This window comes from Buceros rhinoceros, unplaced genomic scaffold (assembly GCF_000710305.1).
Source record: "Buceros rhinoceros silvestris isolate BGI_N320 unplaced genomic scaffold, ASM71030v1 scaffold13171, whole genome shotgun sequence".
Taxonomy (NCBI): domain Eukaryota; kingdom Metazoa; phylum Chordata; class Aves; order Bucerotiformes; family Bucerotidae; genus Buceros; species Buceros rhinoceros.
In genome coordinates this window covers 3696-30278 of record NW_010396025.1, presented here as the reverse complement: position 1 = coordinate 30278, position 26583 = coordinate 3696, and the positions used below count along the sequence as shown (strand labels likewise).

Here is a 26583-nt window from a genome sequence, read left to right as displayed (position 1 = left end):
AGGCTTGGAGAACCTCTACCAAGCATAACAGATACTTTAAAGGTTTTGTAGAGCTTCATAGAGAAGCTATAGATTGAAAGAAAAATCATATGATTATTTGATGGAGTTTAATAGAAGTCCTGAAATTTCATGGGAAACATCTCTGCAACAAGGATAACAATGTCTCATGCCAAGAAATGTGTTTTTGTATGTTATTAGTATGTGGTTTGTATTATTGTAGCTTTTCTCAAGATAATCTCAAAATAAGTTGATTCATGTTTCACCGATCCATCTTGCACTTAAAATACTTACTTAATCTTTGCAGGCTTGTTAAAGTGATCTTATCTGAATGCTTTTAACCTTCATTTTCTTTATCACACTGTCATTCTTCGAAGACCGTTTCTCCCCATCTTCACTTTAAATGCTAGGATGCCTTTTATGTGAGCCAAAAGGTGTCAATTGACACATTACGCATGTTTTACTGAATTGACTGCAAGTGGGGTACTTTTTGTTTCAATTAATAGCTTATTTTTGTTAGTGGTTTTTCATTTTAAAACAGTATGTGTGTGTCATGCAATTTGCATAGTGTTTCATCGCTCAGAATATGCGGCCCGATGCGAGGAGTTCTCATTATTTTCCTGTGAAAAGCCAGATGTTTGAAAGCCTGGTTTAATAAGCAGCACACTCACTGTACCACCTTCTGATATGACTCAAGATCATGACTGAAAGCAACTTGAGTGTGTTCGGTTGCATGATTTTGCTAAGCCTGCTAGTCAGGGTAGGAAGAAAAAAGTTTCCATATCCTTGGCCACAGAGAGAACTGACAAGACCAATAAATACCAGTACGCTGCTAGCCTGTCTTCTGGGCAGCTGCTGCATCTCGCCAGCTGTCCGAAGATTCTGCATGTCACAAGTCTTCCCGCCTTTGCTAGAGTGAGTAGCAGGCTCTTCTGCAGAGCAAAACACGCAGTCTCTCTACCTGCATTTGCCCACCTGCCTTCCTGCCAGGAAACAGCTTTCCTTCCAGGATTTCCACGTTTCATACCTGATTTCAGAGTGATACAGTAGTATAAATGATCTTAAAGATCTCTTCCAACCAGATGATTTGCTGATCCTCCATGTGAAACAACCTTCTGTGCTGTTTTCATCAGTGGCTTGAGCAGACAGATCAGGGCCACTGTGTTCTCACACCTGATACTGTTTGTTCTCCCTTGAATGTGTTTCAGCATCTTGAGTTCGTGTATTCTAATACCTGTCCATGTCATTCCTCTGAAGAATCTGCAGTGAGCATCTGCTGTTGTATTTCTGTGGTGTGGAACAAAAGCGTAGTCAATGACAATCTGTGTGAGATGTATCCTGAGTATGGATTCACTTGGGATAAAGGCTGACGTGAAGAAATGTCTACTGCTTTTCCTTGGAGTCTGTCTTGCGAGCTACGTGTTTAAAATGTCGTTAGAAACCAGTCTCAACCTTAGACCTTTTGCACCAGCTCTTATCAGATAATGCCTCCATGGGAGAGAGATTCTTAAGAACCTTCTCACATTTCATACTTGGCACAGGATATTCCACACCAGTAAGATGATAAATTCATCCTCATTTTCTTCTTTTAGGATGTTGTTGCAAGATCTCTCTGGGAGATGTGCATTGGTGGAAAAAATGCAGCCTTAGTGCTGTGCCAGGTTTTTTTGTTTTGTTTGTTTATTTGTGTTATTGCTGAGAAACTATCAGTATGGTTTCCCAGTTCCCTCAAAATAATACCTCATGGACTGTAAAACGTATGCAGTTGGCTGTGTGGCACGCTGAACATGTGTTTTCCCCTAGAAGACCTGTGAAATCTCATTCTTTTACCATAAACTGGGTTAACTTGGGAGTAAACTTGTCACCCAGCACTACCCGGGCTCACTCAAGGCATTAAGGAATTGTTGCTCATATTTGAAGATGGATGCTGTGGAAATCGAGAGTAAGCTTCTTTATGTTAGAATTGCAGAAGGACAAATTGCAAGCATAAACAGAAATTTCCCCATGTTCTTCTGTCATAGGCGCTTTCAGTCCCTAGAATGCGCTTTTTATGTAGAAAGGAAAAATATTTAAAATGTTGATGACATCGTGATATATAAACAGGTTGTCCTCCTGGCTTCCAGCAGAGGAAGGCTCAGTTAAAAAAAAAAAAAATCTATTTGACTGAAGATCTTTGGTTTTTGGCGTGCCTCTTAAATATTTGAGACTCAGAGGAGTCAGTCCTCCTGGCTGCCAGCAGATGAAGGCTCAGTTAAAAAAAAAAAAATCTATTTGACTGAAGATCTTTGGTTTTTGGCGTGCCTCTTAAATATTTGAGACTCAGAGGAGTCAGACCATCCTGTCTGTCAGGCTTTCTGTGACATATTCAGAAATGTAGAACCTCTTGCAAGAGAGAATAGGGACAAATGTTCTTTCAGTTTCAAGTTTTACAATATGTGTTGCTGCCAGAAGGTGTTAATGGACTTTTTTGCTTTTTTTTTTTTTTTAATTTGCCTGGGGTGTGTGGTGGGTGGGTTGGTTTCTGTGAGAAATTGGGTGAATTTTACTTTAAGAAGGTTAGGAACTAATAGTAGTGTTTGAAATAAAGTATAATGTAGGAGAATGCTGAGATCGTTTTCAGCTCTTTGTGCTGGTGGCTTTCATTCCTACCGGCTACTCTAGGACCTCGCCTGAAGCAAGACCATTTTTGAACTCAAACTGTAGTTCGGTATAAACAAATCTTCTCAAATGTTTAAGATATATCAAGAATTTTCAAAAGATTTTCCTAGTGAAGAAAATTATTTGGAAAGTGATCAAACAGACCAAACTGAAAATTGAGATTTAACTATTTCATGCTCCCATCCCCATGTCTGCTGTAGCCTTTGCCCTCCAGCTGTGGAAAGACAGAGGGATAGAGGATGTCTGTCTGTCTGTCTGTCTGTCTGTGTGAAGAGTAGACCAGCGCAGTGTGGAATGAGTAGGAGTTATGCGCCCAGGGAACAGGGTGAAGGAGGCTGACTGCTGCGGTTGGACATCCAGTATGCCAAGGAGAAGAGTTGTCGTATTAACTGTCCTGCATACATAGTAATAAGTAGAATAAGAACATGCTGCCACTGCCAGCTTCATAAAAGCCTTCCACCCTGTGTTAAAAATCTATTCATAATGTCAAGACACTTGTTGGAATGTTACGGTTTTATATGTCTGTGTACTGTAAGTCAATATAATGATACTGCTGTTCATGATGGGAATTCATAATTCCTGACAAAATGTTCCTGATTAGTGGGTGTAAAAGCGAATGCCTTTTTTTTACAAACGGATTTTACCTCTCTGTAGTCTTTATTTGACACACATCTTTAGGCAGAGAGCTACATTTTCATAGAATCATAGAACTATTAGAGGTAATATAGTCCAACCCCCTGCCATGGGCAGAGACACCTTCCACTAGAGCAGGTTGCTGCCAGGGCCAGATACCCCTTCCACTAGAGCAGGTTGCTGCAAGCCCTGTCCAGCTTGGCCTTGAACACTGCCAGGGATGGGGCATCCACAGCTTCTCTGGGCAACCTGTGCCAGTGCCCCACTGCCCTCACAGTGAAGAACTTCTTCCCAATACCTAATCTAAATCTGCCTTCTTTCAGTTTAAAGCCATTACCCCTCATTCTATCACTACACTCCCCGTGTTTCCTGTAGCCCCCTGTAAGTACTGAAAGGCTGCTGTAAAGTCTCCCCAGAGTCTTCTCTTCTCCAAGCTCAACAACTCTATTCTCTCAGCCTTTCCTCACAGGGGAGGTGCTCCAGCCCCTTGGTCATGTTCACGGCCCTCCTCTGGACCCACTCCAAGAGGTCCGTGTCTTTCTTGTGCTGGAGACCCCAGAGCTGGACACGGGTCCCCAGGTGGTGTCTCACTTGAGCAGAATAGAGGGGGAGAATCACCTCCCTCCCTGCTGGCCACACTCCTTTGGATGCAGCCTGGTTTTCTCACTCCTGTGGGTATTAAGATGTTCCAACAGCTACAGTATGCCCTGGGGTAGCAGCAGTGAAAGCGCACATAAGGGACAAGGAAGTCAGGAGAATAGGACCAATATGAAAGAGACATTTGTGAAAGACATTCAAAACAGAAAAAAGGAACAGAGTAAAAAGGGCACACAGGAAAACAAAAAAACCCAACAGTTTTCTAAGGAATGAGAAGGAGGAATTAGCTATCATTTAATTACCAGAATTTTGCCAATAATCAGAAGGCTCTTTGATTGAAACTTTTTATTGGAAAGTGTTCAACTGTGTACACGTGCGTGTGTGTGAAAGGAGAATCATATTGTGTGGAACTGATAGGCAACTTTTCGCTTTTACTGGGGTGTCAGTTTTAGGAGTGCATGTGTGGATGGTGAGTGCTGACTGAGTTCTTATTAAATGTTTTTAAGTAAAAAAAAATTAAAGCAAGAGCACCAATTGTAGATGTTTACTATTAAAACTTTCTTTGTAGGTTATTGCACTTAAGAATGAACATTGAAGACAAGCTGGGAGGATTATTTCTTAAATGTGGTGGCATAGACCAGATGCAGTCATCCAGGGCTATGGTAGGGATGGGTGCAGTATCTGACCAGTCTGGAGTGTCGGGAGAGCAGCAAGAGGCGGTGCTTCAAGATCGGACTATGGCGCACCAAGAAATTCTTGCAACAGATGAAGTGTTACAGGAAAGTGAACTTCGACAGCAAGAGATGATTTCACATGATGAACTCATGGTCCATGAGGAGACGGTAAAAAATGATGATGACATGGATACGCAAGATAGACTTCCTCAAGGGCTGCAGTATGCCGTTAATGTCCCTGTAAGCAATTTCTTTGTGAAATATTGAAGAAATTACTAGCAAGCTTGATCTGGTAATCTAATCCTACTCTGGCAAGAATCTATTAATTGCTTGTTTGGATTTTGATTATCAAAATATTTATGGATGGATGCTATTTATGAAAATGACATTTGCCTCCGGCTGTTCATAGATTTTGCCAATTAAGTATAATATTTAAGTATCTGTTTTATAAATATTTTATAAGCAGGCTGTTACTATAGAATTAACGCTTTAAAATGTGTTCTTTTAAATACATTTAATGTTCAAGGGTAACTACAAAGCAGAATAAATAGTGTTATTGAAGGTGCATACTGTTTATGCTGTTCATAGTACTATTTAGTTGCTTTTGCTATAGGAAGCATCTTGTATGTTTTCAAAGTATGTGGGCGCTTAGCAATTGCATTCACACTGCAGGTTGGACTGTGACACTTCATACATGACCATAAATATGCCCCTCCTCGATACCTCATAGAAGGTGGACCTCAGCTTTCCCAGAGAGAATGTAGATGACTTCCTTTTGAGAACAGAGCATCTGTCTGTAATGCAGCACATCATCACTGTTACCCTTCAGACATAAAGGATAATTACCAGGACTTTAAAAGTAGATAGCCTTATCCACGAAGAATAATCTTCAGAAAGGTAGCAGCATTAAAACACTACTCTGTTAGCCATAGATCAGGTGGTTCAGGTGTTAGGAAAAAAAAATCTAAGAGTATCATACTCTTTATTAAAGTTTACATTACATCAAGAATTTTTTAAAAAAAAAACTTCATTAGTACTGTTCTTTTTTTCTTAAAGAATACTTCTGTCTTAAATTTATAATAAACTATTCCGTTAAATCTTGCATTGACAACTCCATGGACTAAAGTAAAATAGGTGTGAAAAACAGAATGGTTTTACAGATGGAAGTGATTTTCATATAAGAACTGATCTCAAAATCACCACAGGTCAGAAGGAAAAAAGACCTTGGGAGATGAATGAAAGGATACATCAAAATGTCACTGTAGAAATTAACTATGCCCTTTTTATTTAAGACACTTATTCCTTTCACTTAAATTTCGCAAAGAATGAAGCCACAAGATAATTCCCTTAGGAAAGGTTTTCTGTTTCAGCAGTTTGTCATCTTCTAAAATTGAAAAATTGCTTTTCTGTAGTGAGAACCTTACCTGAAACTGGCACTTGGTATCTTAACAGATCAGTGTAAAGCAAGAAATTACCTTTACTGATGCATCTGAACAACAGAAACGAGACAAAAAACAAATACGAGAGCCAGTAGATTTGCAGAAAAAGAAGAAAAGAAAACAGCGTTCACCAGCAAAAGTAAGACATTGATTTGGCAAAACCAAGATTAAAAGAACCTGAAGATTTGGTTGACTATGACTAATTTCATTAGCATTTGAAGTAGTTAGGCTGGAAATTGTTTGTTTGCTCAGTAAAGATGTAGCTCTGAAGTTCACCAGAGACCCAAACCAAAACCTGATATAACAGTGTTTTTCTTTGAACTCTTTTTAGCAACATGAACCCTTGACATACTTTAACATCTGTCTCTCCAGGCAGTTCTCTCTCCAAATATTTTTTTTTTTAAATTACGAGTCAGTAGCTTTGTAGACAATTTATAAATCATTACTCTGTATCTATCTAATAATAGTTGTGCTTTTCTGTGAGCCTGATAATTTTACATGCTTCATGCATAGTAGTGAAAAGTTTTTAAAAAGAAATCTAAAATGATAGTTTGGAAAATTCTAAAAAGTTTACTAATATATATAAAATAATTTACCAGTAGGGAATATTCCTGTGGTCATAATCATCTTCATATATGTATTTATTTATATCAAAAATTCTTTCCATAGCTGCTGGTTTGTTACTTCAAAATTTGTTTTGTAGATCCATTCATGAAGAGTATGTATCCCTGTATGTCTGAAAACAATTTTCTTCTGTTGAGACGCACTTCAGATAAAACCAGAGTCATTTCACCTCATGAGGTAGCAGTGTTCTATCTTCTAGTAATTCCCCAAATCACTGTTAATCTCCACACTTAAAATAGAGCATATACAGGCTGCTCTGCTAGGCAAAAATCAGTAATGTATTATCAGACAGCAGCGTTAAAATAAGCCTACTCTGAAATCCACCCAGACTGTGTACACATTGAGAGAAAACTCACCCTAACAGCCAGAAAAACTCCAAAACCTCCTTTTTGCTGGCCTGGGAGTGGGACCCCTCAGTCCTCCTCAAAGCACTGTTAGCTTAGGTTGCACCTGTAGTATTCCTGGAAAGTCGAGAAATTCTTTCAGATGGGATGTGGAAGCAAGTTCCAAATCCTGTGCATCAAGATGCTTCTCCCTTTGATAGGAAAAGGAGATGTAGGTTGAGTATGTCCACAGTTCACTTCCATGGAAACATGGCAAGGTCGGAGGGGCGTGTGTCCCTCTTCCTACAGGCACGTACTTGCATGCTTCCTTTTTATCTCCCAGTCTGGCAGTGTAAGAGATGGCAGAAGATGGAAAAATGATCAGGAGGATCGTTAAACAGGTTCTTTTTCAGTCTCTCTTCCCTGTTTTTTTCAAACTCATCTGAGTAGAAAGGCAGAAGGAAGCTGAAGGACTGACATAGGTGAGAGTCTACTGCAGTTCAGTGTTCCCAGAGTAACAGGGTGGATTTTCCATCCGCACAGCAGCTGGGACTTACACGTGGAAGTCAATTAACATACCAAAACATTCTGCATTTCGATTGTATGAATCCTGTCTACTCTTCCCTCTTCCACGCAGACAGACACATGTACACACACACATGCACACACAGACACGCACAAGCTTTGTTATTGCTTTTATTAGGAAAAATGCGCTGACAAACTTAACTTTCTTAATTCAGGAGCTGGTACAATGAGTAGATGCAGTAGGAGAGCCCAGGGTTAGGATTACTGTGAAACTGAGTGTATTTTCTGCACAATTATTTTACAATTTCGATATAGTACATGAAAAACATCCCATAACATGTATTTAAATTTATTTTAAGTACCCAGTCAGTGTTTCATTAGCTGTATGTTGTTACAGAACAGAGTTTTTTGTAATTGTCTCTATCTGTGACTTTCTGGAGCTGTAACATACCAATCTTACAAACGTATGAATGTGCTTGTCCTTCAGAGTGAATGCACAAGAATTTGTTAGCTCAAGCCTTGCACTCTTGCTGAGTTTTGAAGCAGCAGAATTAAAAATTGTTTAAGTAGATTCTACAGTATTTGCTTCTATTGCAGAGGTACTATTTCAGTTATTGACTCTCTCTCATCACTGTCATTATCATAAAACCTAAAACATTGTAGCTAATCAAATTGCAGACATGCTTCCCTAGCAGACTTTTATTTTTCGTTAATAACGAGGGACTAAACTGTTTTATTTAAGGTTACTTAAGATCTTTTTTATAGTTCTGTTTCCAGTTAAATAAGACTTTGGGAAATGTAATTTGTTTACTGGTTTTCTTATTCTCTTGCCAGAGCTAGTAGAGAGTTTGGGTTTTGCTTTTTTTTTTTCTTTTTTGACAAATTAGAGAAAACCTCTGATGAGCTTTACTGAATAAGGTAGATACGGTGCGATTTTTTTTCGTTTATGTTTTTTCAGTTTTATATGAAAATAGCGGCTTTGTTTGACAGCAAAGCAATCGAGTATGGCAAGTTGAATTCGTCAAGGAGATCCTTTAATATGTATATTGAGTGAGCAATACCTTATTGAGTGAAAAACCTGAAAGGGGAGAAGAATAATGCTATTTTCTTGGTTGTTTGGCTTTGGGGTTTTGGGTTTTAAAATACAGTTTTGCCTCTGAGACTGTTGGTATTGTGCAGACGTAGATAATTTGTATGACTATCCTGGATAAGTTTTAATGCCTTTTAGCAAACATTTACAGTTGTGATTTGAAAAAAGAATCTAACTTTTCATTTTTGCTTTAAAATCTGATTATCCGTGGTTCAGTGCCCAGAGGTGGTTTGGTTACTTTGCGTCCTTTCCAACAGACGGACAGAGTAAACAGTAGCCTATAAAGTGACTCAGCTGTGAATAGGGGAGCTCTAAGCTGATTTTCCATGAGCTGCTTTTGTCTCCGTCCTGTTGAAATATCTCCTAATACCCAAGGAGACCCAAGTTGGATTGGACTGCAATGGAAATGTATACTAAAAGCCTAACACGTAGCTTTGTAGAAATTAGGATTGTTTTACCTGAAATACTTAAAATTTTCTGCATCAAAAAAATTAATGGTTTTTTTTTTGTAGTTAATAAGACATCTTTAGAGGGTAGTGTGAGAACAAATTTTACTCTTTTTAAAATAGATCCTTACAATAAATGAGGATGGATCACTTGGTCTGCAAACCCACAAATCTCATGTTTGTGAGCATTGCAATGCTGCCTTTAGAACCAACTACCATTTACAGAGACATGTCTTCATTCATACAGGTACTGCTTGACTTCAAATTTGTCTTTTCTACTATATAAAGAGTTGTTTACTTATGTTAAAAATGTTTTCAGCTCTATGCGAATTTCAGTTTTAAGAGCATAGCTAACTTGGCATCTAAGCTTAGAGATTCCATGCACCAAAGTGTCAAAAGAATACCAGAAAAAAAAAAATCAACATTTGTTTACTAAACTAAAGACCTAACTGTTTACAAGGTTTCTTTTCTTTCTTTATCAGAAAGTAATGGGTTGACTTGTAGCCTAAGTGCCAAAATTGACCCCTTTGTAAAATGTGCTCCGGCTGCTTATTTGCCTGATGAGGTATCTCTCTGGTTCGGAGAAGTGAAAAAGGTACTTACCATTATAATAGCTTGCCAGTATCCTGAATGCAGTCTTATGCCAGCATCGTAATTGATCTTGTTCATGAGGAAATTACAGCCATTTCAGATCACTCTTCGTGCTAGTCTTAACGTGACTCTTAGGATCATGGAAAGAATTCTGCAGTTCGTATCCTTAGTAAGGCTGATGGTTTTTTTGGTATTAGAGTATTTTTGGAATTCGCTCAGATGCTGGTTTTTTAATAGACATTTTAATATTCCTCAAAAGTAGTTATCAGAAACAACAGTGTGTAGTTATTAACTTTTGGATGTGGAATTATATTGTTCAAGGTGAAAAACCCTTTCAGTGCAGTCAGTGCGACATGCGTTTCATACAGAAGTACCTGCTACAGAGGCATGAGAAGATTCATACTGGTGAGTATAGTGCCTTGAGTATCTTTACTGGCGTGCTTAAAAACTGTTTCCCCACTCAGGCAAGGTTTCTGGTAACAAGTATGAGGCCTAAAACCCTGTGGTGGTTTGTTTTGACTTGACAGATGTTATAAAACTTAAAAAAAAAAAACAAATCAGCTTTGTGCTTTCAACTTGCTCCACTTTTTCTTTGGCTGTAAAGTGAGTATAAACTCTAGTAAGCAAATCTGAAAGTAGTGTCCGATAAATAACCCCAGAGTAGCAAATCCTGAAGTTTGTGCATACGTAAAAGTCAAGGTTTGTCAAGCAGTTCTGTCTTTTGTTGTATCAAGTTGATTCAGAAAACGGGGACTTCCAAATTATGTTTCAGTAGATTTCTCTATGTATGTATTTATTTATTTGGGAATTTGATGGAAAAGTGCCAGGACTAAAATGGCCAAAATGCCCAACCCCAAAGGTGTTAGTATCAGCTTTACTTTTCAAATTTTTTTTCTTTTTTTCTGAAAGGTTTAATTCAGAACTGTTCTAAGAAGAACAGCCTTAGTTTAAAAACATGCAATATAGGTCAAATAAGGCCCAGAGTTTTAAGCCAAAGAGAGTTAAAGTTTATCTGTGTTTATTTTTTTTATCTTCTTGCACCACACAAAACCACGTACTTTAACAGGTTTGGCTTCATTGGGTTTTTGGCATTTTGGTGCATGGCCTTTCAATCCCTCTTTAAATATTTTCTAATATGGTCCCTTTGGACTAGATGCCAATTTCTCAGCCTCTTTTTCGGCAAGGCAGAGCTGGTGAATGTGCACAGTGTTTCTTGGCTGGAGCATTTAAATGGATATGAAAGCTACTAACACGCAGTGCAGTGTGTGCATGTGTTAAAGTGGAGAGGGAGAAAAAACTCTGCAAAATGAATTTTCAGAGCAGTGTACAGGGAGTTACATGCACAAACGCCCTGTTGTTTGTGGGATTTTTGTATCCTAGGTTGCCATGAGTCCAGACTAAGTAGGTTTCCTTCAGCCAGGCAGACACAGAAGAGTCCTCCATTCTTCTGTCCAGTGTCTTTGTTCTGCTCCGAGTCTTTCCTCTGGCTCTGAATTGGTGAACCATGCTGCCTCCACTTTCTGTAGATACTATTCTTGAAAAGAATGCTCATTCACTCTCTTCCATCTATCTGCCCCCTGCACCCCTGCAAAAAACAAAACAAACCAAAAAAACCCAAAAAGGCAAAAATTTAAGTCCAGTATTCATATTTTTCAGAAGTTTTGGTTTTGGGTTTTTTTTTTTTAAATGAGGATTATTCCCTGTACGTGGCTTTGAAAATGAGAATTGAGGCAATATAGTTAATTAATGCTTGTCTGCAAATATTTTGTAAGTGGATTTAATGATCTTTTTAAATTCAGCTTCTTGCTCTGATGAGAATTCTTTGTTGGTTGTAACCTTCGGAGGGAGGGGGTGGTGGTGGGGGGTGTTTGCAAGGTTTTTTGTCAGCTCTTACAGTTTTTCTTTAGCAGAGAAAAAGGTGCCATTTAACAAATTAACTGTATTGTTATCTGACTTTTTTAGGTAACTATGCTTCCCTCCTTTCCTCAGCATCCCCAGAGATAGTTTGGTTGTTTCTCAGAAAGCTGAGGGCAATGCTAGTGTTCAAATTGTTGCAGTATGGGTATTTTCCTAGGGGACGGCTGGTGGATGGTTAGGAGAAACAACGTAAGACCCAGCTTCCAGAAGTGGAAGGAGCTTTTTTGAAGTCCCTTTAGTTAGCAACTATTTGACTAGTGCTTAATTTTTGGCTTGGCCCAGTTCTAGCATAGCTAATTGGCATTCTGCACCCCTGCCCATGCTCTCATTTGTCCGTGACAGTGGTCACTGCTGGGCCTTTGCTGTTTGCGTAGCGACACTCCACTGTCCAGGAAAGCTGAGCACTGGGGCCATGCTTCGCTGTGGCGGAAGTAAAGGAAGGCTCTCCTCGTATTACTCGTTCTCTTTTAAATAATATTCCTTATAGACCAAATACTGTATTTTTTGTCTTCTTATTTTGCATTTTTCTCTCTCTGATGACCACTTTTAGCACCAGCTTTTCTACAGTGTTCAAAACTGATGAAGAATGGAACGTTTCTGACTGTTTTAAAGACATTTATCAAGTTTCCCAATTTATTTAAAGCCAACTGAAGACAGTGGTAACGCTTAGAAGCCCCGTTTTATGTCTGTTTCAAGCTCTGAAATTAGAGGTGCTCCAGCTAATTCCGGTGTGATTTCAGTTCGGTTCTCTGAACCACTCCTTCAAATGAAATGTTATGAGGGAGTTAGGAAGCAATCAGTGAACAGCCTTATTCTGTGTAAATAATTAAACAGTTGCATCTAAAAGTAGACATTGCATTAATACAAAATTCACTTACTAGAAATAATTGTATGTTGAGGAGGGCAGCAGTGCTACAGAACCCTGCTGCTGAACTTGTCACCAATGATACAGAAAATGGCCATTTCAGTTGCAAGACAGGTAATAGTCCTTGGTTCACAGATATTTCCATATTTTGAATTTACTGGGCTCACAAAGATGCTCATTTTTTTTTTTCAAATATGTCTTTTTTCGCTTAGAGATGTTGCTATACACCTTACCCACTCATGCATTCATGCGTCCTAATTCTGTAACCCACCCTACTTTCCATTTTAAACACAAAAAAATGAGATTACATTAAAAAAAAACCCATAAGAGCTAACAATTCAAGCGCTTTATTATTCAGTCATGCTGCTTCTTTTATTGTCGCCTTTGGTATTTTATAATTTGTATTTTGTCTGTTTAGGTTTTAAAATGCCCAGGGGTTTATAATTGTTACAGCCTTCATGCACATAATACTTGTCCTACACTTTATAAATAGTGCTATCGTTCAGCTTTAATATATTTCCAATGTAGACACAAAATACAGGCTGTTTTCGTAAATCATGCATGTAATTATTGTATTCTATTCTTAAATTTTGACTCTTTTTTTCCTATATCTGATTCTTTCTCACTCACCAAGATGTTTAGAAAAGTGTGTCCTGGATCCTCCCTGCATTAGCAGAAGGTTGTCACGTGCACTAGATCCTGTTTGAAAAGTACAACAAAATTGCAGAAGGCATCTGAAGTTTCAGGCTTCTGTTAGGAAGAAATTACTATAGGAAGCGTATCTTCATATTAATTTGATACCATTATCTTCCTTACGAAGATTAAACGCAAAATTAAGTAGGATATCTGTTTCATACAGTGTTTCTTAATGTTCCAGAGTGTTCTGGAATCCTACTGAAAAAATAGCGTTTTCTGTGTTGTGCTGAGTAATTCAAGGGCAATGTCTCCAAACTTTTTCCTGTTGAGGCAGGGCCAGCAGTGCCTTCATATGTGCTCTCAAAGGCTGCAAAACAGCTGAACCTCAGAACCCCTGTTTGGCCCTAATTAAGCCTTGACATGGAAATAGGAAGCTGGAGAGTCTTCTGCCGGCAAATGGCCAGCTTGATTAGAGAGGTCTTAGGGAGCTCTGTGACCGTTCATTTACAGACATGGGTCTGAGGCTGAAGGTAAGTGTCTGGCCACGTGTCCTGGGACAGCCGGATAGTTCCCTCCTGAGAGGGCTCTTCTAAGCTAGAACAGGGCTGAGCTGCCTTCCTTCTCTGACTTGGTTTGGCTTCTGTAAGGCTCAGCATAGTTCTCATCCCAAACAGCTGCCCTTTCCTCTAAGACAAGCCTAAGATGGCGTGAAAGGAAATGCCCAGACAATGTGACGAGAGTTATTTGAAGGAGAAATTTAAAAATTCAAAGCAGAATAGTGGAGCAAAGAGGAAGAAAACAGTAAGTAACAAGAACTGAGTTGTTGTCTTTGGGAATGGAAGAGTTCCCGTGTATTAAACAGGAACGACGACACCTAAACGCCTTGCCTCGGCTTCTTGTAAAGTGAGGACAAGGTTGGGAATTTGATTCAGAATTTGATTCAAGAAATGGTAAAAGTTTGTCTCTGACTAAATGTGAAAAAAGATGTAGGATGCTGAGTTTGAGAGCCTGTAGAAAAAGAACTGATGGAAGCCAAGGGGTCTTAGAAGAGAGATAACTTGACTTAGGAGAGAATAAATTAGAACAATTTCATCCAAGAAAGGGATTGGCTTAGAAGCCACGTGGAGAGGTAAGAATTAATAGTTGCATAAATAGGGCATAGACTTACAAAGAGAGAGATTTAGAAAGTGGTTGGCATTAAGAGGGTTGAAACTCTGGGCATTAATGATCTGACTAGAAGCACATTTGTGGGTAATACAGATATTTTCCATTCTCGGTTCTATAAATACTGGCATCTTACTTTAAGGCACTGTATTTCCCTTTTTAGAAGGATATGGCTGAATGCCTCTGTTCTAAAAGGGAATTATACACTCTTAATAATAAAATAAGATTTATTAACATTTTAATAGTTAATTGTAAGCAGTAATTCAATAAAATTAGTTCATAACATAGTTCTTAAGACTAAAGCTACTTCAGAAGAATAGAAATAGTCTGCATATTTCTGGAAACAAAGGATAGATGGTTTATATCTCCAAGAGGATGTTGATAGGTGCTGCCAAGACAATCCGTGGTCTCTATGTCAGTTCAAAAGATTTCAGAGTAAATACTGAGAGGAAAGATTACTGTGGTTCAGGGTGAGTTCTGTTAAATAACAATGAACTTTTGTAAAAGGAAAACTAACTTTTCAATGCACTTGGAATTTTTAGGTTTTGTCAGAGAAACCTGGAAAATAAAAATATCAGAGGGAAGATGTAAGGCAAAAGTTAAAAGAAATAAAAATAGAGTTACTCCATGTGAGAATCATTGCACGGCTTCTTTCTGAGATAAAATAAGGGTAGAACTAAAGATTAATTCGGGACAATGAATATTGTCTGAACAAATATTTCACGAACGTCAAAAACTAAAACCAAACCAAGCAACCAAACACAAAAACCTGTTAAACCAGCAAACGCCAGTTCAGCTACAGAGATTTCTTGTTTTCAGCTTAATTTTAGAAATAAAAGATTTTTAATTAATTTTTTTTTTTACAGTGAAAGAAATTTGCTTTCCATGCAAACTAATAGAATTTTTTTTCAGACCAGTTACTTCAATCTACATACAGATAAGGGAAAAAAAATACAGAAAATAGAGAGCACCCTACAAAAATGTTAAGTTAAAAGGTTGAAAATGCTTAATTCTCTAGGAGGGAAGGGTTTGTGTTACTGAGTTGGTGAGAGAATTGGGATATTTTTATACAGTTGTCTGTCCGTCCCCCCCCAAATATGCTGTAGCAGCTGTTCAGGAAGGCTGTCTCAGCGGTGCTTCATTGGGTCAATTTAAGACAGATATCTACACCTCTATTAGGAAGAGAGGGTAAGGATTTAGTTTTAAAGGTTTTTTTGTTTTCTAGTATGAAAACTTAAAAGAGTTTTGAGGCATTGGCTGCTGAATGCTGAGAAAATAGCGATGGGAGCAAGCCCTGTGTTGTCTTTCAATAGCGACAGACTAAATCCTCTTCTTTATTACTTCTAATAGAGCATGGTGATTGTGTGGAAGACAGTGGATTTATTTCTTCAGGTTAACGTTGCTACGTGTTTTTTATCAGGTGAAAAGCCATTTCGTTGTGATGAGTGTGGTATGAGGTTTATTCAGAAGTATCACATGGAAAGGCACAAAAGAACTCACAGCGGAGAGAAGCCTTACCAGTGTGAATATTGTTTGCAGGTAAGATGACTCAGTGAAATCTTCCAATCCACAATTAAACCCTAAAACACCAGGCAGATCCCTGGTGGACAGGGACAGACAGAACTTTCCTCAGGTGTTGTAGTCACGTGCAGACAAATAAGCCTATAACAAACGCTTTTTCTGTTAAGGTGGGAGGTCTTGGTGCAACAAGTGAAGCAGAGTCGCAACTGTCTGTGGTTTTATTGATTAGAAAGTGTTGTTTGATGCTTTATTAGAAATTGGTGAAGTGGATGAATCGTCCAGTAAATTTGTTAGAATGAAACATTAATTTCTGCTAATACATTCATTTTCTATAAGAATAACCACAAAAATTTTCTGCAGTATTTCTCCAGGACCGATCGTGTGCTGAAACATAAACGTATGTGCCATGAGAACCGCGACAAGAAACCGAACAGAAGTGCCACCAAAGTTGGCTTTTTGCCGTCAGAGGAAGATTCTGGTTTCCCTGCGCCCATGAAAGACAGCTCCTTGCCAAAGAAGAAAAGGCAGAAAACAGAGAAAACAAAATCTGGGGATAAGGAAAGTACGGATAAATCAGAACAGAAGAAGGACAAAAATGACTATTTGCCTTTGTATTCTTCTAGTACTAAAGTAAAAGATGAGTACATGGTGGCGGAATATGCTGTCGAGATGCCGCATTCTTCGGTTAGTGGAACGCACTTGGAGGAAGCAAATTCTGGAGAAATACACCCACCTAAGCTCGTTCTCAAAAAAGTGAACAGCAAGAGGAGTCTGAAACAGCCACTTGAGCAAAGTCAAACCATTTCACCTTTATCTACATATGAAGACAACAAGGTTTCAAAGTATGCCTTTGATCTTGTGGATAAGCAAAGTTTACTGGACTCTGAAGGTAATGCTGACATTGATCAAGTTGACACGTTACAGGAAGGGCCCAGTAAACCTGTACACAGCAGCACTAATTACGATGATGCAATGCAGTTTTTAAAGAAAAAGAGGTATCTACAAGCAGCTAGTAATAACAGAGAATATGCCTTGAATGTGAGCACCATAGCATCTCAGCCTTCGGTGACGCAGGCAGCTGTGGCCAGCGTCATCGATGAAACGGCCACAGCCTCAATATTAGACACACAGGCACTGAATGTTGAAATCAAAGGTAACCATGACAAAAATGTCATTCCAGACGAGGTACTGCAAACTCTGTTAGATCATTATTCGCACAAGGCTAATGGACAACATGAGATATCTTTCAGCGTGGCTGACACTGAGGTGACCTCCAGTATATCAATCAATTCTTCTGAAGTCTCTGAGGTCACCCAGTCTGAGACAGTTGGAACAAGCTCTCAAGCTTCCTCATCAGATAAAGCTAGTATGTTACAAGAATACTCAAAGTTTTTACAACAAGCTTTGGACAGAACTAGCCAAAACGATGCCTATTTGAACAACCCAAGCCTTAATTTTGTGACAGATAACCAGACTCTTACAACCCAGCCAGCATTTCCTTCCATGGAGAAGGTCTACACGTCTATACCCGTCAATAGCTTTCGATCGGGAATGAACTCTCCGTTAAGAACAACTCCAGACAAGTCTCATTTTGGACTAATGGTTGGTGATTCACAGCACCCTTTTCCCTTTTCAGGAGATGAGGCAAATCATTCTTCTTCCTCCTCTACACAGGACTTCTTGGATCAAGTAACTTCTCAGAAGAAAGCAGAGGCACAGCCTGTTCATCAAGCATATCAAATTAGCTCCTTTGAGCAGCCCTTTAGAGCTCAGTACCATGGGGCCAGAGCTGGAATATCATCTCAGTTTAGCACTGCCAATGGACAGGTGAACCTTCGGGGACCAGGGACAAGTGCTGATTTCCCAGAATTTCCCTTGGTGAATGTAAACGATAGCCGAGCTGGGATGACTTCTTCACCTGATGCCACAACGGGCCAGACTTTTGGCTAAGAAACCTTTGTAAATAATACCGGCACTTTAGAACACATTTGTCAAAAGGGGGTTGCTCTGTGTAAGATGGAGTTCTGTACAGCTTTTAAGAGCGCTATGTTAAAACAAAAGTAAGCTGATATTAGCAAGACCAATAACTGCTTCTCTTTTTTTTTTTTTTCGGTTAGTCACCAGTCATTGAACTGCCTGATGTTTGATGTTGGTGCCCCTATCAAAGGCAGTTTATTATTCACTTGTTTGAATCCAGAAAATACTTTAACTTCTATGAAATTTAAAATAAACAAAATCCCCAGGTAAGACTTTCCCCCACGATTGTTTCCTTACTGGTTTCCTTGTATGCTTTGGAGACATTTTATTGTCTGATACTCTTCATACTGTCGTTTCTGAACTGGTCAGCATAGTCATTGCTCTTCAGCAAGGAATCAGCCTGTACTAAACACACAGAATAAACAGGAAGTTTCAAAGTCAAGCAGATTTGGCTTTAAAAATTTAGAAAAGTAGTCTTTCTTCCATCTCTCTCAAAAAAAATTTTAGACTGTGTGCCCTTTATTTCTGCTTTGTGTTACCTTGAGTTGTGTTTGGAGGAAAAAATGAGTTCTGGTAGACTAACTACTATTTAAAAGTTTAATTAATTTAAAATACTTTAAACACTTTTTTAAGCAAAATGCCTAACTGCTAAAGCCTATACTTCATTCCTGAAGTAATGTGTATTTCTTTGTACAGCTGAATCTAGATGTAACTTTTTAATGACTTTTTCATACGCAGATATCAAAATTTTGAAGTTTTAGTTAAAATACTCTGTAGATGATATTCCCAATTGCATAATGCTTACACAAACGGTGTATTCCAGGATTTAAAAGCTTAATTGTACCTTACCCTGCATACTCATAATGATTAACATAGAGCACTTAGTCGACTTGATAGTTTTGATTTCTCAAAAAATAAAACCATTTTTAGGTTTGATACGGTTGCATCATTTTCATCTCGCACAGCTTCAGTAATTCTTTTTTGATATAAGTGAGATTGGGTATTCTCTGTAAAAACCGTTTTAATTCTCTGTCTAGAAATCTGACGACTCAGATCATTAAATTTATTTAAGTATCCCTGAAAGCTGAAGAAGCGGGCATTCACATTCCCTCTCTTTTCAGTGTTTGCTTGGTGAAAGTCATGACAGTTTTGCCAACCAGAACTGCTGAATAATGCTAGCAAGTAGCATTTCTTTTTCCAGCACAGATGAGTGATCAGAAGTTTTCATTGCATTTCACGGTATAAATAAACTTCAAAGTTTATCCCTGTTCCATGAAAATACGGTTTTTTGAGTAGTACTTTGTCTTGAAGTATACAATAAGGTACGATAAGTAGTTCTGTGTGCATTTTTAAGGTGGTAAGATTTGAGTAGCATCACTATTGTGTAGTTTAAGTTAATAAATTACAGGTTTTTGAACTGTATGTTCATTCTATTGCACCTTCCCTAAAGGGACACTGTCTGGTAGTCTAAGGCAGTTTAAGCCTCACACAGGCTGATCAGCCAGGGAAAAGCACACACACACACATATCTATATAGGCGCGTATGTACGTGGTGGTGGTTTGCTTTTTTAAATCGGATTGCGTACATCCTCCTACAGTACTGCTGCTAGCTGGGATCTCTCAGATGAACCCATCAGCTAGGAGAAAAGACTGTGTCTCAAGGGGCTAAAATATGCTAAATACGTCTTTGAAGAAAGGCCTTGAGCAGGACATGCAACAGTTCCCACCTCTTCCCAAAGCAGTAGCAATATTTCTCTTAACTTTTCGTTGCTCGGAAGCCGATCCCGCTCCGGCTTTTCCCATATGATAGCACTCTCACAGCACTGACTGCACTTAGTACAGCTGAGGGAGAAGGTGCTTGCTGCTTGCATCGCCAAGGAATGCAATTTATTAAACTTCTTAATACTTTTGTATAAGGAAGGAGGTTCTGTTTTGATTCATTGACCCTGTGTGTAATACAGAAGGTGTTTCAGTGTGCTATGACTTACCAGTCATTTTGACTGCATATTTGGCCCCGAGTTAAGAAGAATGAGCATCAAGGGAGAAAAGTGAATTCCGTATGGATTATTAATGATACCTGTAAAGAAATTTCTTTGAAAGAATATTTTTAAACTGATTTGTTTGTGTCTGTTTTTCTTCTTTTATGGTCAGTTTGGTCTTTTGGCTTTCCGCTCTGTGTTGCACAGACATAATACATCAGGCCCCTGTATCCCAGGAAGCCACCGCTCGTATGTTTGGTTTTCAGGGTTTCATTTCCATGACGTCCCAGCTTGTGCTGCCTGAGTAATACTGTGTCAGCATCTTCGTTCTAATGTCCTGTTGTTACAAGTAGGTGGCCATCAATACTATTGTTTGTTAAAAACAACAAGCAGCAAAAGCAAAAAAAAAAAAAAAAAAAAAAAAAAAAAAAAAAATCTAGATTATTCCTGCACTTCTCTGGCTCCATAGGGAGGTAAGAGGAATAAAGCCTCCTCCTCCTGAAGGAGATCGACTTAATTTTAAATAGTTACCGCATTGCTACTCTGCTCTGAGGAAGCGATTGAGTAGTAGGAGGCAGTAGCTCTCGCTCTACGCCATCATCACACTTGGGAATCGCTGCTTGGGTGTGTGAGGGAGCAAGCTCACAGAGCAAGGGGACTTGCTCTTCCCTGGAACAAAGTGGGGATCATTTGAGGAACTGTTACTCCTTGTGCGGCGGCTCATCCTCTCGCCTGCTGCTCTCTGTGCCTTAGGACAGGCTGCGGTCTCGTAGGGTTCTTCCACTTGTGCAATTAAAGTGGTGGTGGTGGGGTGGATCCACTGATGCTTGAAGCTTTCTGCACTGGAGGAGTTACGAAATACCCTGCTATGGATTCCCAAGCACATGCCCTTTTATTCTGGAGTAAGTGTGTCTGTAGTTCTGGGAGGTTGAACTACGTGAAAAGCTCTTGTTTGTTTAATAATTATATTTTTTAATAACATTTTCCACCGCTCATGTTTTGCTGCTTCCAGTCTGCTGCAGCTGCCCACGCTTCATTTTGATCTGGTCAGTGTTCATTTTTGCTAGTTTTCTGTGTGCGCCTGGGAAAAAGCGACTTTGCTTTTGGGCTCTGTTCTTCTTCTGGTGTTGTGCAGTTGGTCAACACAAGGTTGGGGTGAGCGTTTATAGCCCACAGAGCTACCCACAGATGGTCTCACTGGAAGGGTGTGCAAGCATGGAGCGTGTGTGTGTGTGTGCGTAAGGTGGAATTTTGGGGGATATCTCCTAGTAATAGAGCAATGAGTTGAAAAAAGAGGAAATTGATGACATTTGTTACCAAACTGTATATATACACAATACATGTGTGTGTGTGTGTATATATACACACACTCACATAATAATAGGCCGTATTTTGGTCCTGAATTACTTGACAGTGTCCCTTTTAGCATGAATCCTTTGGTATGTTTTGCCATGAGTATAATGGACAATGAAGGAATTGGCTTGTAACGGTATACTGATAGGCCTTTGCATTTTCTTCATTTGATTTGAGAATGAATTAATCATAAATTACGAGGTTTGGGGAGAAGGATTAACCACGTTTATTACTCTATGTTGGTTTACGAATAACAACATAAACAGTTTTAAATCGGGTGATAAAAGAACTATGTTTCTGCTCTTGTGTCTCCTAGTGTTGTCTTGAGGAAAAATTGTGTTTCAAAAAGAAACTAGGACGAGAAAGTATTCATGTGAAATAACTCGTGTATTATTTTTATATTGTACGTGTCAGTTTTGTGGATGATGGGAGCTTTCCGTTGTGAATTGGGAAGTACAGTAAAATCTTGCTAATTCGCTGATGGCTGATCAGAGCATCCGATAGGTTCATACGTCCCCGAGGGTCTCTTCCCCACCTCTCTGCAATGGTCTAAACAAACAGCACCGTGGCGAGGTCTCCCCGTAGCGATACTGTACTTGCTTCACCCAGGTATACTGAGAATTGATACGAGTATCCTGGGAGGTACAAGAAGTATTGAAAACTAAATTGCAGTTGTCAAAATAAATGAGCCAAGTACGTCTTTGTGATGTGACATCCTTGCTTTCATCGCCTGCTTCTTCACTATTTTCAAAATTGTCATTTGTAAAGGGTTCCTGAGGCATTGCTGCGAATTATTGGGGTTCTACTGTGACTTTTTGGAGTTTATTCGAAAGTGTTCATGTTCTTCTATGAAAACTTTCCACCTGGACAGATACATTATAGTTCATGCTTGTTCAGAATATTTTTATAGTATTTGTATACTATGTAGTAACTATTCGAAATGCACCAGAACATTTGGATGAATCCGCTCTGAATTTTGCAGCATTGGATTCCTTTATGTATGTATATTTGCTAACTAAATTTTCTTGGTTTTGAGAGCTTTGATTTTTATTCTCTGTCGTTTGCTTGATTTCATACCATTACAAGTGGCAGGGAGAATCCTAATGCTCCTGGGAATCCATTCGGAAATTTAACAGGCAGAAATATGCTGATGTGGTCAGTACCAGGACACGTGTGAACTTTCAAAGTACGCGGTTGGTACTGAAGCAAATGAGTAACGTTAAAGTTTCCTAGGGTTAGATGTTCTACTGAAATGAAGCCTTGTCACTTTGGAAGTTCACTCGGCTTATGGTCATGCTTGTTTATGTTGGGCATGTAATGTGTTTAGCTGAAACTCCCTCTGCAAAGGACGAGTACTAAGGAGGTCTTACTGCTAATGAAAAGAAATGTCCTTGGGTTAAAAATTAAACTTTGGTTTTAAATTGCTTTCTGTCAGGGAAATTTTATAGTCGCTTTTGCTCTACTCAGCACATAGAACCTCGTGTTTCCTTTTTGAAATGACATCTTTTGGTAGGAAACACAAACTGAGGCAAGCAAACATTTCTAAGAGTTGTTTCTTGCTTTCCTTAATCCAATGGATGGAAAGGTAATATTGTGTAAACAACATTATTTTATTTTTTTATGCAATATCATGCTGTAAATATGATTTATCAAATAAGGATGTACCTATGATTGAATCTTTGATTCTACACAGCTAGAGTTTATATATAAATATAAATGTGTCTTGACAATCAAGGACTTATGTCAGTCTTCCTTTATGACGTTTCTTATTGTTACGCATTCCATTTGTTTGACCCGAGTATTCGTATTGTCTGTAAAGTACGTGACGTTTTTATAGCCTGTTTAAAAAACAAAGAGAAAAGCCTGTAAATACGTCCGGACTGATGGCAGCACTGCTCTGTTAGAAGGTGTAGGATGATGTTCTGTTTGTAAGCAATAAGATGTGACAGTGCTAACGGAACAAATAGCCTAAGGAGAAGTTCCCAAAATACCTTTGGGAGTTACTAGCCTTGTTTCGGTTAATGAATCTTCTCAATAATTTTTTTTTTATATACAAATAAATTGACATGTCTTCTGGCTGGAGCGTATAACATTGTTTACACAGCACAATTTCAGTGACAGAGGGGACGGTCTTTAGATCTGTGGCTTCATCCTACACCCTTCGGGTAAGAAGGGAATGGCTCGGCTGCATTGCTGTGAGATGAGGACTGCACAAGCTGAATGGCCGTGTCTCTGAGGGACGAGAGATCCTGTTTGGCTTCTGTGCTGATTCCCGGCAATTCCTCTACTTCAGTTGGGAGCTGAGTCCTGCTGGTGAACTGATGAGACTTGGGCCTCCAGTAGGAAGGAGTAGTTCTCTTCTTACTTCTTACGTGGATAAACAGCGAACTTACCAGTCACCTCTTCCTTCGCGTCGCACGTTTTTCAGATGATGAGCTATGAGATGGGTTTATTCTGATAAATAAACTAAATGTCAAACTTATAGTTTGAATTGGATAGGTATGAGACTGTACAGAGCAGCATAACTATTTGAACAGTCATCACTGCTTTAGAACCCCTGTCCCCGGTTTATAAATGTATATGACCTACATTTTATAGAAAAAAAATGTTTTTAAATGCTAGTCATTTATATAATATGTGCTTTGAAGGATTTGCTAGTCCACTTCTGTCACTTTTAGTACACTGGTATCTTTTATATGTAATGTATGCTTTTTATTCTTATTATTGTAGTAAAGCGTTTCAGTAGGAGGAATTTTGCAACGGTATGAGGGGTTGAAATTTTCACTGTTGGAAATGAATTATACTGGACCTTGTCTGTGTAGTCTTGTCTTTCTTTTAACGCTGTCTGGAAGGGAACTTGGTATTCAATAAAGTGAGTGACCTCCTTTTGTTTTGAAGGCATACTCTGTAGTGCTGAGTTGAATCTGGAAATATGATGAAGACAGAGCAATTAGTACGAAATCTAGTGTACAGAAGAAATTGTGTTCTGAAAAACCCGACGCTATAGCTAGTGGAACGCTGTATTTCTGTACAGCATTCTTCTCCTGAAGTCCGTATGCCTTCTTGGTATTTCAGTTAATTACGAAACAATAATTCCTATAGATAAATTGAGGATAATAGGTTTATTTCCATGATTATACGGTGTTCCTTTATCCTACAACATCTATTCCGTCCCATGACTCTCAGACAAAAGACCGTACCCTGAATTCCATCAGTAACAGTGTGTTACTGTTACAGGGCGGGAGGCGGTTTTGTAGGAATTGGTATGAATTTGTATATTCCTCACATTTCTGACAGAAATCAGTATGCGAGTCTTTATTCCTGTGAGATGAGGAATTGCCTGATACCAAGAGAGTGAGTGCGTGTGCGTGCGCGTGCGTGTGTGTGTGCGTAGGTACGTGAAAGGTGTTTGGGTCTCATGGCAAACATGATACGAGTATAAAAAGATTTAACGTAGTTCAACGTGTGACTTACATTTAATATGTAAAAGAAACATTTAAATTTCATAATTCAAAAAAGACAAAAATAGTTTTGCGGGAAACAAAGCTATTTTGGATAGCAGGCTTGACCAAATGAACTTTTTTGGTTAAGCTTGATATATTTTAAATGATTCTGTTTCTGCCTTTATTTCTGCCCTAAAAACAACTGAAAATATTTTGGAAGTTGCGCTTCCTGTTCATTTGACTGTGAGTGTAATTTATATCATGGTTTACAAAACGTGGCATGAAGGATTGGATTGTTTATCTGTATAATACAATGAGAGATTGCTTTTTCTTTCCTTTTTTTTTTTTTATATAATCATGGTGACTGGTATTGTATCCTTAGGATTGATTTATTCATTAAGTGACTTAATGAGTTTCATCACTTCTGACATCATTGTTTTCTTACGGTTAACTTAGTCTTTTGGGGTTTATAACGCCCTTCTATGTATTGTGATACTAAGGGAAGTTACGTTTTTGCTTTATTTTTAATTAAACTAATAGTTTGATAATTTATATTTGCAAATGATGCATTTTAAATGTGGTCACTTGCTGTTTGAAAAATAAAATTATAGAATACTGTTTTATGAATAGACTTAGCGGTATTTTTCGTGTTAGATTTCAGACAAAATCTGCTCTATTAATAAGACAGGTGAAGGCGTGTAAAGATACGTATCATCGTGTGACAAGTGGATACTTTCAATGATTAAATATTTAAGTATTTGATTTGAGAACCACAAAACTTATTTGGGTTTTCTTCCCCTTTGGAAAACAGAATATCTGACCTTAATTTTATTCCTGCTCATCTTAGATTGCACTGGAATCCCTTTGATAGCAACCCCTCGTATCAGACCAGCTCTCCGGTGGAGATTTGTGTTTGCACTAGAGAGAATTTACCCAGTGCCAGCAGCTCGTCACGTAAATGAGAATCGGGACTTTGTTTTAATCCCATTTGTAAGAGGGTGAACTTGATTATGCAAGTTTTCAAGTCTGTCGGGTAACAATAGACCACGCGTGCACTACGCTGTGTTGTAGTGTGTGTGGTACAGAGAGTGTTTGTTACAGAGATTTTTCTATCATTGAAACAAATAGTTAATATATATATATATTTTAAGATCGTAACATTGATGCGCTTACAAAACCAGAAGTGTGCCCTGTAGCTTTAATTACTGAGAATCAAGTTTTCTCCCCTTTCTTGATTCGCGTGTTAAAGACGTGGTTTTCCCTGAATCGTTTGGTAGGTCCCTTCTGATAAAACTTGACTTCTGTGGATCACATGGCTCTCTGGGTTTTACTTTGTGTGGGAACAAGTTTTGTATCAGAAAATGTTAAAAGTTACCTGTTAAAGAGGAAAAAAAATCTCCTAAGTTCTGTGTGGAGGCTGGAGCTGTGATCAGATGAGCGCAGCAAAAAGAGCCCGAGTGTGGCTCTGGGACGGCGGTGGCTCTGCTCTGGCTGGTCCAGCCCTGGCCCTGGAGCTCACAGAGTCAGCCCTGGGCGTGCTCCACTCCAGGGAACCCCATCTGGGCAGCAGTGTTTTCTGCCTGGCCTTCGCCTGACCCCCTCCTGAGGATGTCCAACCCTGCTGATGGAATTTGTACAGCCGCAGGTAAAGGCCCCTCCAGAGGTCTGCCTTAGCCAGGGGACCACAGCCCCAGCAGGGGTGGCCGCAGCACGGACGTTACCCCCATTTGCCGTAGGAAGGCTGCCTGGCATCAGTCCCTCTTGGCTGGGGGAGGGCACAGGCACTGCTGCCTCCTCCTGCCTTTACACGCTGCTGGCGTGTGGGGTGGATGCAGTGGCATGACTCGATACAGCGTGGTCTGGGTGTTACTCCAGCGTGCCTGGTTTGGTCCTCTTCTTTAAAACAGCCCCTGAAGAGCTTAACGTGGCACGTTAACACCCAGCCAGTACCGTAACTGCTATGAATGGGTTTGTGTTTAATAGTTTAAAATTAAATTTGACTTTTAAACTCTGCAATATGCCTGAGTAAGTAGTGTCTGTGTACTCAGCTGCCCTGCCCGTCTTTAGCTCTGTTATGTTCCCTGACCTTATACTGACTTTTTTTTTTTCAATTATGCAGTGGAAGTAAGAA

At 39.1% G+C, this 26583-nt stretch overlaps 1 protein-coding gene across 1 annotated transcript; it reads left to right on the top strand.

Moving 5' to 3' along the window:
- Nucleotides 1-4459: 4459 nt before the first annotated feature.
- ZNF148 (zinc finger protein 148) lies at nucleotides 4460-18580 on the top strand. The gene is made up of 6 exons (XM_010145760.1): nucleotides 4460-4799; nucleotides 6012-6137; nucleotides 9130-9253; nucleotides 9919-10002; nucleotides 15600-15718; nucleotides 16061-18580. The coding sequence occupies exons 1-6, from the start codon at nucleotides 4470-4472 to the stop codon at nucleotides 17648-17650; spliced, it is 2373 nt and encodes a 790-aa protein (XP_010144062.1). The 5' UTR covers nucleotides 4460-4469; the 3' UTR covers nucleotides 17651-18580.
- The last annotated feature ends 8003 nt before the right edge of the window (nucleotides 18581-26583 follow it).